The sequence below is a fragment of the Diadema antillarum genome, unplaced genomic scaffold, assembly GCF_040938485.1.
Source record: "Diadema antillarum isolate AM-2024a unplaced genomic scaffold, OU_Dant_1.0 seq00001605_RagTag, whole genome shotgun sequence".
In the NCBI taxonomy this organism is placed as follows: Eukaryota; Metazoa; Echinodermata; class Echinoidea; order Diadematoida; family Diadematidae; genus Diadema; species Diadema antillarum.
In genome coordinates, this window is record NW_027272318.1 from 197,079 (window position 1) to 211,289 (window position 14,211).

The following is a 14,211-nucleotide window of genomic DNA, read 5'->3' on the forward strand; positions in this document are numbered from 1 at the left end:
GAACTCTGATCCCTACATGAATGTGACATTCACACATACAATTCTCCATGCAGTACTGTACTGCGTACACCACAATTGTGGATTTAGCCACTCGCAAATTTGTCGGGAAGTCCTGATTCGCAAAGTATTGCCTGTAGTAACACTTAAGTGTTGTTTATCATATATAACTTGAGAACAAGTGCATACAAGTTCCTGACAAAAAAAAAAAGAATGCACGCTTACTCAGCATGTTACCAGAGTTGGTGTTAGAATTCCACTGTTTTGCTCCAACAGGTGCCTGCTATTGACCCTGATGGGAAATATTTTGTTGGAATCAGTCAGATGCGTTTGTCATATTTCTCTCTGCTTATACAGAAGAAGCAGCTCAAGGGACAGATGAGCATCGGGAGGGGAAGAAGCAGAAATCGTCAAAGGGAAAAGCATCGGCCAAAAGTGGGAAACACAGGACTAAAAGCTCAGGCCCGCCAAAGAGCGTGAGTAGTCAGGGTGTGTCCACCTGTGCCCAAGATGAGGACGCTGGAGACGCAGAATCCGCGAAGGCGATCGATCGCAAGCGCGGCGCATCCAGTCGATCGCTGGAGAGCGACCCCTGGGTGTTGAGGGCCGAGGAGTTGGCGTGGGAGGACGAGTTGGCGATTATGGAGCCAGAGCTGTTTGGACCCTTAAAGAATGGCGTTAGCAAAGCCCCTGCCCCGTCGGGAAACGACCTCACAATAAGGATTTTTGGTGACGGGGACAAGGAGAGCGAGCCCAGAGAGACGCCCGTGGCCGCTAAGAAAAGTGATCTGGAGAAGTCTCCCACCGTCGGCACAAAGCGCATTAGGAGGTCACATTCTGAGTCAGACTCTGGAAAGGATGTTCATAGAGTGATTGATTTTAGGACTAGTGGTAAGGGTTGTACGACCTGCAGTGAAATGCAAGGAGTCAAAGATGCTAGTCATAATGCCAAGGAGGTTAGTAAATCCCTAAAGACATCGGATGAGCCGAGATCAAGTACGAGGTCTAGTTCAAAATCGAAACATAGTGACAAGACAGGGAAGAAAGATTACCCAATATCCACCATTCCTGCATCACCGCTAGAAGACACATGGGGGCGCTCTTCGAGAAAAACTCGGCACTCCAGCGGTCCAAGCACATCGGGTGGTAGTGGCGCAAAGCGCGAGAGTAGCAAGGATGGTAAGAGGAAATCCAAAGAGAGCAGCAAGAAGCGTAAGCACCACTCGGGGTCCATATCCACAGCAGACAGACTCAACAACAACACCGAAGTCAGTACGGAGGGGGCGTGTGCAGTAGATGACAGGGAGAAGAAGGCTTCTCGCCACCTGCCGCGCGAGGATTCCGCGGAGCGCTTGGAGTCCATTGCTCTGGAGGACGTCAGCCCAGACTCCAGGAGGCACAGCGGGTCTAGCAACACCCTGACTCCAGAGCACCGCCGGCGGAGCCACTCCTCTTCGTCCAGCGCCAGCTCGGGGTCGGACGACAGCACGGTCATCTCGGAGCGCTCTGCATTCCTTGCCTCCTCGGCCACGCCCAGCACCCGCAGTACCTCCAGCTCCACCGGTCTTCAGTGGTTGTTTGGCCTGGAGGGGGAGACGCCCATCCAACACCTTAGCAGTGGGAGCAGCCCATCCTCATTCAGGCGTAAGTTACTCACTGGTTTTGAAGAACTACTGTTCACAGCTGTAGTTATGAGGTCATTATGGTCATTGAAAAAATTCCTATGACTCTGTTAATGAATATACTGCAGCATGGTAACTTCATGCTACTTCCCTTTGATCACTGGGTTTTAGCTCACCTGAGCTATGCTTTAGAAACCCTTAAAGGAAAAGACTGATGATTGTAAATATAGCATGTGAGAAGGTAGTTACAATTCAGTCAATGACAAGGTGCACCAGAGGGAGGCTGCATCATGGTGACATATCTCTTTAAATTCTATGTCAAGCCCATGAGGCTCTGAACCCTACCTCAGGATTTTCTTTCCCTTTCCTCACTTTAGTCCAGTAATCCCTGAAAATGAATACTCATAGGACAGTTTAATCTTTCATCTCATAGCCATGAGCTCTTGTTTTATGTCCTCACTTGTATCCTTACCCTCATATTTTTTGGCCCACCCCAACCAATTTAGGGTGCAAACCTCCCCAAACTGCTGTGTTACATACTGTGTATGCAGTATATTTTGCTGTTTCATTATTTTTTACCAATTTGGCGAGTCAACTGATATGCGCATAATCAGCAGTTGGCAAAAATTTGCCTCCCATGGTTCAAATTTTGATTTTCATGGCACTTATTTCAAAACTTTGATTTTCAGGGCAACCAGGCCCCAGCGAAGAAGCAGCCAGTACAAGCACCTTCGATGCGCGGAGTAGTGACCGCTCACATGACAGGACGAGAGAGGGCGCCATACCCAAGCGCAGAGCTGTTGTGGAGCGAAGCACAAGTAAGTAGATTTCAGGAAATTACTCTTCCCTGTGAACCGATATTGATATTTTTGTCTGTGGTGCGAATCCTGTTGTTATATGTCTTTTTTTCTGCTGTCCAACAATTTCTTTATCTCCGCATTTTTTTTCTTCATATTAAATTCAAGTTTACAATTTCCTCGTGGAACAAGAGTCTCGGAGAAAAAGCTGTGTTGCTTGTGGCAAAGCCTATGAATGTGACTGTAGAGCTTGGATATCAAGATTACTTTACGTATGGGTTTTCTTTTGCAGGTGAAGATTCGGCCGCTTATGACGAGCGCTACATCGCCCCCGATGGCACGGTGGTTAGCAACCACATCCTGAGCAAGATGATGCGGAAGATGCTGAGGGAGGACTCCTTCCGGTCCCAGCTTGAAGGAGCTGGTAAGACAGTGTGCCATGCTCTCATCTCCTCTCAAATTCTCCCTATCGCATATAACTGTAAAAAAACTCTTAATAGCAGCGGTGCTATTTAATTTACGTAGCAATGTGGCAGCGATGTGCCGACGCACAGTGGAAGCTCTATTTGGTCTAGCTCAAAATACACGGAGTGCTATCTCTTTCCCCAAACTACCATGATTTGGTAGATTTTTTCAGTAGTTGATAGATGTTGGGAAATGAAATGGGAAATTATAAGCTCTGGAGATGCATTTCTATTGTAACGTGACAATGTTTTTGTCATGAAGAAAAGGGAAAAATTAGATGCGATTACCGCCCTACCCTTTTCTTGCTGCGCGGTAAGTCTTCATTACCAGAAGTGCACAAGTCAACACTGAATATTTGACCCTGCATGACCTCTGCATGTTGCCTATGGGTGCGTAGGATCACCTTATTCATTTGCACGTACCTTATAGCCAGCTCGCGGACTCGCCTGCTAGCGACAAAATGTTTACATTTATATGTGATAGGGAGAGTCATGACCAGCCATTGCCTCTGTAGTAATAATGGTACCACATGGTGCCATACGGTGCTACAGTAGTGATTTTGGGCCTTGACTAATCTTTTATTTATCGGTTCTCCTTCTACTTTGCAGTGAACCCAAACTTCCGGAGGCGGCGGCGGTGGCAGGCCCGCTACGTGAGCGCCACCAGTGAGTCCAGACAACGGATGAGGAACAGGACCTACCACGGGTCCCCGTCTGCAGAGGAGAGGAGACAGAGGAGGCCATCTGGGGAGTCCTCTGCCAGGAGGCATCACTCCGATTCAACGAGTACTTCCATCACATTCATTACCATTTCCTTTAGTTAAAATCCAAGGGGGCAATATGTAATCATCGGTGACACGACATTTGCTCCTGCAACAATTGCTCCGGTGTTATTTTCTAAGACTTAAGGTTAGGGTTGTGATTGGGTTTTAGGTTTAGTTTAATGTGAGGATTACAATTAGGGTTAGGATTATGTTTGTGGGTAGAATTTATGTTTGACTTAGCGTGCAGAATAATCATGGGAGCAGTTTTCACAGGAGCAAATGTAATGGAACCGTAATCATCATTGGCATTTTGAATTGGAGTTTCTGAGAGGGTTAACACTGTACATGGTCCATGGAGGTAATGCCCTTTGTGGTGGCAATTGAATATGTATTAACTCTTTGCTTATGGAAATGGTATGAGACATGCATTAAGTTTATTGGGAGTTCCCATGTCTTTGAAACAAGTGGTTTATTGTTGATAACTCCAATAAGTAAGATATCATTGGTGAGAATGGTGAAATTGTTACAGTGGCTATGAAGCATTTTTATTTGGGAAAAACAGGAAAAAACTAGAAGCATTTGGAGGGTGCAAACCTCCAGCAAAGCCATGGGGTCACTGATACCAGAGAACTGGGCACGCTTTCTTTAAAAAACACAACAACAACAAACAGACGTGGATCCAGATTCAGATCACCAATATAAACTGATCACGTGATCCTCATGCCACAGTGGAGCTTAAGTTTCATCAATCTTTGTTCATACATTTTTATACGATATCACTATAGACAAACAAACACTGGCACAAACATAATCTCCTAGGCAGAGGTGATTAGAATAAGATTTACTTACATGATGGAATATTTACGGTATTCATGAAAGAGTGTTCACATCAGTAAAACCTACACACCATCCTCCCTGCAGCTGACACCCCTGGTAGGAGGGGCATCCTGCCGAATACATCCCCCCATGCCGCTGCCCTCACCATGCTGTCCAGAGGGGAGGGGCGCTATATGGCCACCAATCACAACGACACCTCCCCGGGCTCCGTCCACTGCTTCCAGGATGAGTATGGTGAGTGTTGGTGTATCAAACAAAACAAAATATAGTAGACAAATAGTGAACGGTCATGGGTGCAATGGTACAAGAATATGCACAAGATGAAGGATGGGTCGCTCTATTCAGGGAGGGAAAGCCGAGTTGAATATAGCGTGTCAGCTTTCATCTTGATCCATCTTGATCCATTGTACGAATAAAGATCGTACACTATTTGTTTAATACAACACCTCAGATGTCTATGAATGGGGTCCACACTGATTCTACGGAAATGCTACCATTTTTCGCCATGAAAGGCAAATGGTTATATTGTTGCATAGTTGTACGCATAAGTAATCAGTTGAAATTGTTAACAGTGAATGAGCGTGTGCCTGTAACTAATTTGGTGCTCACAGCAGAAGAAGTATGTATATTTGGACATCAGAGCAGTGCAACAGTGCAAAACTATACATTGATTATGAGCCTATTATGGTAGTGAATATAAATGGGAGACATCAGAGTGCATTATCCAAAGTTTGTCGACAAAAATTGCATTCTCAACAGCGAGGGCGTGCAATAGTGCTTTTAACTGGATATCACTTGAAAAGAAGTCGACCAATCAGATAGCTAGAATCTTTTTAGGCGTTGCATAAACACACTCAATGTCTCAAAGGGAGATGCTATTTTGTTTTAATCCCCCTCAATGCTTAATCAGCCTGAGGTAAATATGGTCACTTCATCAGATTGTGGCACTGCTTAATGTTTTCACAAACTGACTTTCTTGGAATGACTTCAGTTGAGAGTTTTGGATTCTAATCAGGAAATTCAATGTGTATCTCTATATCTACATCAGTACATCCGACCACCTATCTGTTATAGTATGTTATACAACACCTCAGAATGATGTCGAATTGTGATTGGCCAAGAACATGTCACATGACATTCAATAGAAAATACCTATCAAACTCATTGAGAGTGACAGCCATACAATAGGCCCCTGGCATGGGCCTATTGCACGGCTCGAAGGTACTATAGCACGGCTTCGTGGGGGGCTACTAATGCATGGCTGCTCACAGAGTTCTGTGGCTCACACCCGTAGCAAAGCGCCAGCAAACTACATTGTACAGTGTACGTGCTGGCCGGCTGCGCTGCGCTGCCGGTAAGTCTCACAGACCAGGCGCGGCGGAGTACTGCAAACGTGTACGCGCAGTTACTTTACCTAGCTAGTTGCATGTATCGCGGCCTGTATACACCTAGTGGTACTGCTGTGTTTTTACTTTTGACTCTGATCTGCTACGTGGACCACAGTGATCCCAACATCAAGACTTCATTTCAAGTTGAGAAACCGTAATTTGATTATTTTTCTGTGTTTTTATACAAAATAATTTTCGGAAATAGACAAAGTCTAGACCTACTACTAGATCTACCGACATCTCAGATCGACCTAACAGTCAGGCCGAACTCGATCTAACGTTAGCGTAGAATGGGTATAGACCCTGGGGAGTTCATGATTCCCGTGACTGTGTGGTCGAATCATGACGAGTGTTTGAAAGCAGTACACAGGGTGGTTTACAATTCTCTGCCTAATTGTTACATTTATTTTTGGGCCTTCCTGAGTTGGCGGTCACTAATTTTGTATTGTGATTGTGGACAAGGTGTTGTATAAAACGAATAAGTTATGATTTTGTTCATGCATTGGGGCACGTAATACCGCACTCGGCGCGAGATTCGCCACTGGTCTATTCAACGCGGCGCTACGCGCCTTGTTGAATAGACCAGTGGCTCATCTCGCGCCTCGTGCGATATTCGTGCCCTATGCACTCACAACTCATAAATTATTCGTATACTATTATATCCCTATAATTGCCCTAACATCGAACAAAAACTTTTACACAGTAAGCCTACCTTACACCGCCCGTGTCCCCCAGGCCGTACGCACGTACGCATGCACGCACGTAACCGGTCACCCGCCATGACTCTTCCTCTTTCCTGTTCGCCCTCCAACACGTTCAGACGTATTTCTCGATCGCTTGTGATAATCCGACCACATCGGCGGAATCCCTCAACAATCAGGCAAAATCTTTCCTTATTTTTACTCCTTGATTGTTGTTTCACATTAGCAGATCATTTTGTCATCATTTGTTACCGAGAAAGGGGTGAAATCGCGATTTTTATTTCGCTCCAAACCTCGGTGGTTTTTGCTTCGCGCTGCCCCATACGTTTGTATGGTGTGTGCACCGCGCCTCGGATCTCGCCACGCACTGGCGGGTTTTTTCCCCCTTTCTCGTCTTAGCCTACCTACAGTTCGGCTTCTTGTCGTTTCTTTTATGTTTTTCCTCCTCCCGTTCAGCATTTTTCGATCCTCACGGAAGTCTTTTGGTGTTTTTCGACCTTTTTGATGTGGTTAGAAACACCGAGGATTCTTCGTAGGCTCTACGCCGCGAGTTAGTATCTCTTTCCCGTAGTTAGCCTATGACTGGCCGTGTGGGGCCGTCGTTAGCCATTTTTAGACTATGGCACGCCATTGGCGTCATTATTACCGATCGTTGACCTATGGCAAGCCCTTTGGCTATATATAGTCAACTTGTAGTCGTATGGCACGCCATTGGGGTCCTTATCATCGTTTGTAGACCTTATGGCATGCCCTTTGGGACTATAATGCTCCTTGTCTTTGGGTTTTCGTCCCCAGACTCGGTTCTTTGCATGTTTCATGTGTGCCGTGCCCCCCTTAGGCCTTTATTGAGGTGATCCTCGCCTATGGCGCGCCTCTGGGGCTTTATTTAATCTTACCCGTTAGGGGTTTTTGGGTGTTTTTCCCCCTTTTCGCACATGTCTCATGTCTCTTTGTTGTCCCACGGGTCTTTTTATGCTGAGCCTTCAACGATAATTTCTGTCGGCCCAGCTCGGCCCTAATTCCCGCCCCTTGTCTTGTACGCTTTTAAGCCTACTTTGACTTGGTTTTTGCGTTTCTTTACGCTCTCTTGTTTTACATACACTCTCTTGTAAAGATACTTGTATGTTTATTCATGTCTAAAAATGTTTATGTTGTTGCTAACTGAGTCCTCTTCTCTTTTATACAGGATGACTCTAAGATGCACATCTTGTCGCCGGGCCATTCCAGATTGGGACGCACATCCGGTTTGCGCTTTGCACCGCACGTGCTCCCGGTCTAGTCCTTGTCCTACGTGCTCCACTTGGTCAGACCCCTTGTGGGCCACGTTGGAGGCTTGGCTGTCCTCCCACCCCCCCCCCCCATACTTAGGGCTCCGGCCCTGGTTCCGTCCGTGGCCGCACGGCCGATGGACTCAGAGCTTTCTGCTCGGAACCCCCTCGTGGAGGGAGACTCTTTACCGGTCACTGAACCGGAGGGGCTTGGATCCGGCTCCGCTGATCCGCCCCTTGAGATTCTCGCTTCTGAGGGAAGTGATTCGGGGGAGGAGGGTGGTCGCCCTTGGCGACCTGACCGGAGCTTGGCTGGCCTCTCTTCCCCCGGCCCTAGCCGGCCTATGGGGTTCGAGAGCGGTGGGGAGCCGCCACGAGCGTCTTCGCTCATGAGAGCCGCCCCCACCCTGCCCGCTCGCAGCCCTGCGGCTAGAGCGGCGTCCAGCCTCGGCCCTGCCCGTTCCCCACCACCCGGCCCTCCCAGGCCGGCGGCGGCGGGGTTCGGGGGTGGTGGTGCGTCAGCTGCGGGTCCGCCCCGGCTGCCCACCACGCGGGCCCCCTCCTCCCTCCGACCCGGCCAGCATACCACGGTGCATGGCCCTAGGTTGGTAACTGCCCGCGCTCTTAGCAAGCCGGCACCTACCACCACCGGGACCCTCCCCGGCCCGCCCACTCGGGCGGCGCTGGTCGAGCCTCCCGCTCGGGACTGGCAACTTTCAGCGGCGTCCTCGACCGGCACCCCACCGGCCGGACAGCCCTTAAGCTCGTCCCTTGGGACTCTGAAGAGGAAGAAGAAGGCTAAGAAAAGGCCTTCCACGTCTCCTTCTGCCTCTCCCTCTTCCAAAAAGTCCAAAACCTCGGGCAAAAAGAAGAAGAAGGCTCCTAAGGCTCAGCCCAGCGAAGCTGAACTCTTTGAGGTGTTCAGCCGCTTTGCAGAGAGCCGAGGCTGGTCGCTCCCCGGCCTTCCGGCCGAATCGACCGCTGCTTCTTCAGTGCCCACGGCCCCGCCACCGCCACGCAGGGAGCTCATAGCCGGTACGAGCCGTGCTCCCGCGGCGTTAGGGGCTCCACCTGGGGAGGAAACCTTCCCGACCCAGGCGGAGAGCCTTCGACTGCACCGCCCGGTCCCGGCCGCTGCCAGTCAGGCTCCGGTGGCTACTACCCCTACCGGTGGTCTACTCTTGCCGCCCCCTCTGCCCCCCCGCCCTGCCTCGGGCCTGGCGGCCCGTACCTTGTTGGGTGATAGCGCACTGCCAGCGGAGACTCTCGCCCCAGCACTGGCGCCTCCCCCTTTCCCGCCCCTCTCTGATCAGCTCGGGGTCCCTGCCTCAGAGTCTGACCCCTCTTCAGAGTGGGAGTCTATGTCCACCTCCTCGGCGGCGCCCTCCCTGATCGGGACTGAGGCCCCGCCTGGTTTGAAACACCTCAGTGAGGAGGCGGAAGCCTTGCTCCTCCGCTACTTGGAGGAGTTTTATACGGTCCGCCCGGACCCTGCGGAGCAACAGCCCCAGGCGTCCCGGCTCTTCCGGGGGGGATCGGGTACTCATCCCGGCATTCCCCTCACAGCTGACTTCAAGGATGAGTACGGGCGCATCGCTCGTGAACCGTCCCCCAGGGGTGGCCCTCCTGGTTTGAGAAGAGCGTTCACTTTTCAACCGGGCGACATGGCCCGTTTTCTGTCCCCGGAGACGCTATCCCCCGAGCTGCTTGCTCTAGGCGATTACGTCGGGAAGGTCAACCCCCTACGCAGGCGCTCCTTCCTTGAAGAAGATAAGAGGTGGACGCATATGTCCATCTTGGCTAGGTCCACTATGCGTCTGGCAGCGTATGCGGGTGCTCTGACCAATTTGGCTGTACAAGCGGACGACCTGCGGGTCTCTCCGGAAGACAGGCAGTTGCTTGATGCACTGCTTATGTCCATCTCGGAGCAACTGTGGAAACAGTCTACCCGTGCAGCCTTGTACACGACTCGTCGTCGCAGGAACCTGGCTCTAGAAGCACTGGGTTTTTCAGCTAGACAGCGGGTTCAGCTGACCGCTGACATGCCCTGCGAGGGCCCTTTGCTGTTCTCAGGTCAGTTTGCCCCTCGGATCAGGGATGAGTTAAGCAAGGTGCCAACAGGCCCGTGAATTGGCCACGCAGCTCAGATCCGTCCAACCACGAGCCCCCCGACCCCGCGGAGCTGCTCGCCCGGCGGCGGCACCCCCCCGCGTAATGGTCACCTTGCTTCCCCCTAAGCCGTCCCGCTGCTCCGGCCGCGGTCGCCGCAGTCACAGGGGTAGAGACAGACAGCGAGGATCAACCCGCCCGGCCGCTAAGGGCCGCGGCGGCTTTTGACTCCTTGCCCCGAGCGCTTCAGGCCCCCCCAGCTGGGGTAGGCGGCCGCCTGCAGGCCTTCCAGCCGGCCTGGGCGGCCATTACGGACGACGCCTTCGTGCTCTCCGTTGTAGGCGGTGGCTTCTCCATCGAGCTCGCCACTCCCTTACCCGGAGGCGTCATCCGTCTCTCCCCCCCTCGCTTGCCTCCCCTCGGACGCCGAGGCATGGCGGCCGAGATCGCCGCCCTGTTAGCGAAGGGGGCAGTGGAACGGATCCGCGACCACCCGCGGCTCTCCCTTTCTCCTACCTTTCTGGTCCCCAAGCGCTCGGGGAGCTTTCGCCTCATTCTCAACCTCAAGAGAATAAACAGGCACATCTGTACAGAGCATTTTCGAATGGAGACATTGGCGTCCATACTTCCTTGTCTCAGACCAGGAGACTGGACAGTGTCCATAGATCTCAAGGATGCTTACCTCCACGTCCCGATAGCACCAGCATCCAGGGACCTGCTGGGCTTCTCCTTCGGGGGGAACGTGATCCGCTTCCGCGCCCTGCCTTTCGGCCTGAAACCCGCATCACGCCTGTTCACCAGGCTCGTCGCGTGTGTAGCAGCCTTTCTCAGGCAACAAGGCCTGAGGGTATTTTGCTACCTCGACGATTGGCTGTTAGCAGCCAGCTCCCAGACCCTGCTCTCTCACCAGTTGTCGTTCCTGCTGAGAACAGTGCAGTCGCTCGGGTTTCTTATAAATTGGGAGAAGTCGGAGCTCGTGCCCACACAACGTCCAACGGAGCTGAATGCTCAGCTACCCAGGTACTGCATGAGAGTGCAGGACCTCGCAGCCTGGCGGCTGGACGCCTTCTCCTTCCGGTGGAAGGGATTCAGAGGCTATGCGTTCCCACCCTTTCCCCTCATTCCCCGCATCCTGCGGAAGATAAGACGGGACCAGGCGACCATCCTCCTCATAGCCCCCTGGTGGCCAAGGAGGTCATGGTTTCTAGAGCTCACGAACCTGCTGGTGGGGAGCCCGAGGCTCCTTCCCGCTCGCCCAGATCTAATAGCGCAGCCGGTGTTGGGAGCTCTGCATCCCCGACCGAGCTCACTCCACCTGATTGCCTGGCCCTTATCAGGGAATCCGGTACTCAGGCGGGCTTGTCAGAACGAGCTGCTTCACTCGTTGCCCGCAGCCGGAGGGAATCCACCCGGGAGGCTTACAATTCCCGTTTGGCTGGATACTATTCCTGGTGCCAATCTCACGGGGTGGATCCCCGTTCAGCCCCTTTGAGAGATGTGGCGGACTTTTTGGTTTCCCTCTTTGACAAAGGTTTAACCATCTCTACCATTCGGGGGTATCGCTCTGCCATCGCGGCAGTGCATACTGGTTTCGAGGATGGGTCCACTATATCTACTGCCCCTTCCCTCTCTGGCTTACTCCGCGCCTTCTTCTTGGAACGCCCCCCGTCGAGGAGATTGCTCCCATCCTGGAGCCTTCCTCGTGTGCTAGAGGCGCTTGCCAGGTCGCCTTTCGAGCCCTTAGCCGAAGCCTCCCTTAGGGATTTAACCATCAAGACGGTTTTTCTCTTGGCTATCGCTTCTGGGCAGCGCCGTAGTGCGCTTCACACCTTGTCTACCCTGCAGGGCCACATACGCTGGGAACGGGCTGGCGTGCGGCTAATCCCTAACCCTTCGTATGTGGCCAAAAATCAGACAGCAACCTCCAGTCCGGTTGAGATCTTCATCCAACCTCTGGCCGCTCATTCCTCTATTGCAGAGGACAAAGTCTGGTGTCCGGTGCGGGCCCTGAAATATTACTGGGCCCGTACCAAGGACCGACGCTCCGGGGATCAACTCTTTGTAGTTACGAAGGAGCCCTTCTCTGCTGCCTCTAAAGACACCATATCGAAGTGGATTGTGGCTGCTATCAAAGCGGCTGGCCCAGAGGCTCTCTCCCCGGGCGTAGCGCCCCGCGCTCATGACACTCGAGGGATCAGTGCTTCCTGGGCCCTATTCGCAGGAGTGTCGGTCGAGGAGATCCAAAAAGCAGCCTATTGGCGTTCTCCCAATTCGTTCATTTCTTTTTATCTTCGGGACGTTCCCGCTGCAGTGCCCTCCTTCTCTAGGGCAGCCCTTTTGTCAGCGGCGAAGTCCCGTTGATTACACCGCCTTACAGCCAAGCCTCCCTTGTTAGTCCGTGTCGGTCTAGCATACTATAACAGATAGGTGGTCGGATGTACTGATGTAGATCATGAGGATCAAGCGTGATCCTCTTGTCTACGAGGTACATCGACCACCTATCTGTGTCCCCCCCTCCTTCCCCTCGCCTCACGGCGCGACTTGACTGTGTGTCCTGGTTGCGGGTGACCTGGTTATGTGGAAATGGAGGAAGAGTCATGGCGGGTGACCGGTTATGTGCGTGCGTGCGTGCGTACGTGCGTACGGCCTGGGGGACACGGGCGGTGTAAGGTAGGCTTACTGTGTAAAAGTTTTTGTTCGATGTTAGGGCAATTTTAGGGATATAATAGCATACTATAACAGATAGGTGGTCGATGTACCTCGTAGATAAGAGGATCACGCTTGATCCTCATGCTCCCATCTCTCCCACCTTCGATATCATTTGGGCAAAGAGTATGAAAAAAAAAAATGAACACTGTACCAATGAAAGGTGTAAAAGAACCCACAGTTAATGACAGGTTTCTGCTAGTTACCTCTGGGATAAAGCTGTGATGTAGTGTAGTTTTATGGAAATATGTCAATGAACCAGCTTTAATGTTTGAATATCAAGTTATCATGCCCTCCAATGTTGGAAGATGCTCATGTGTTTGTGGGTGTGTGTGTTTGCCTTTGTCACAAACAGGTAACTGGATGACATATACATTTGGAGAGAACAGTTCTGGAGTGGCTCAGAGAATCGAACCTGAGCTGAATCAGTCACCTGAGGTGTCGCCGTCCCCTCCTAAAGAGTCCACAAGCAATGAGTGGTGAGTCATTCTTTGCAAGCCCTGAATCTCTGTTCTTTATCTCATAGTCTGTGGTGTTTTTGTCCACCACTTTGTACTGATGGGAGCTGTGGCTCACAGATGTGTAAATGTTTCACCCTTCTTTGGAAAGTACATCCACTGCCAACAGAGTGCTTAACATTGAAATTAGTGTGTGTGTGTGTGTGTGTGTGTGTGTGTGTGTGTGTATTTCAGTGCACTGAAATAAAGGCAGATTTCACTGTCACCCTCGATCCACTTTATAGTTACCCCTTTTCAGACTGGGCAACTTTTCATGGGTGTATGTACGATGTACGTGGGGTGAGCCCATTGACTTTTACTTGTATCAATTCTCTCTGATGAATTAATTGAGATTGAAATTGACTGAAATTGAAATTTGTAGTCAAATTTACTGACTTTGCAGAACCAAAAAGTGAAGTCTTGGCATGCTTTTAAAGTTTTGACAAGAAGCAAGTGCTTGTGCACTTTTTGCAAAGGCTTCCACCCCAGTTACATAGGAGTAAGATATGTTTTGTTTTATTGGACTTTTATTTTGTTTTGTCTGTTTCAAATATCTATCATGTGTTCCCCTTGTGTTTCCCAGGGAGGAGACTTCCAGTTCCCACTCAGACTCCACCGTCATCTCTGTCCCCAAGCCCCGCCCCCCTCCTCGGGCTCTGCGGGCCATCAGCAGCACCTCCGGAGGGGGCAGCACGGGGGCACCCAGTGGCATCGACATGGACCTCCCGACCAACATTCTCGACCGGCTGACCGACCCGCAGCAGTGGGAGACGTACACGGGCTTCTTCGACCACTACCCCAACATCGACTCCAGCAGCACCTACGAGGAGATGCATAGCCTGGGCAGCCGGTCAGCGGCGGCGGCCGGAGGGGGCGGGGCCTCCGATCGCTGGATCCGCCGCGACAACAAGGTCAAGGTGCTGCACAACTACCGCTTCTGGGTCCTGCCCTGGCGGTCAATACGGGTCAGCTTTGACCGACTAGCATTCCTGGCTCTCTTTGACAGGTATGTGCAAATTGCTCTCCCGTTGGTCAAAATTGTTTACCACACAATCAACTTA

General features: G+C 51.4%; 1 protein-coding gene across 1 annotated transcript in view; it reads left to right on the forward strand.

The window, feature by feature from the left end:
* LOC139711038 (pecanex-like protein 1) overlaps positions 1 to 14,211 on the forward strand; it is a 135,734-nt gene that overhangs the window by 30,347 nt on the left and 91,176 nt on the right. The window contains exons 6-12 of the mRNA XM_071622962.1: positions 355 to 1,641; positions 2,309 to 2,437; positions 2,709 to 2,840; positions 3,490 to 3,666; positions 4,566 to 4,715; positions 13,009 to 13,132; positions 13,734 to 14,156. Coding sequence (XP_071479063.1) covers positions 355 to 1,641; positions 2,309 to 2,437; positions 2,709 to 2,840; positions 3,490 to 3,666; positions 4,566 to 4,715; positions 13,009 to 13,132; positions 13,734 to 14,156 — 2,422 coding nt within the window. The remainder of the gene's footprint in view (positions 1 to 354; positions 1,642 to 2,308; positions 2,438 to 2,708; positions 2,841 to 3,489; positions 3,667 to 4,565; positions 4,716 to 13,008; positions 13,133 to 13,733; positions 14,157 to 14,211) is intronic.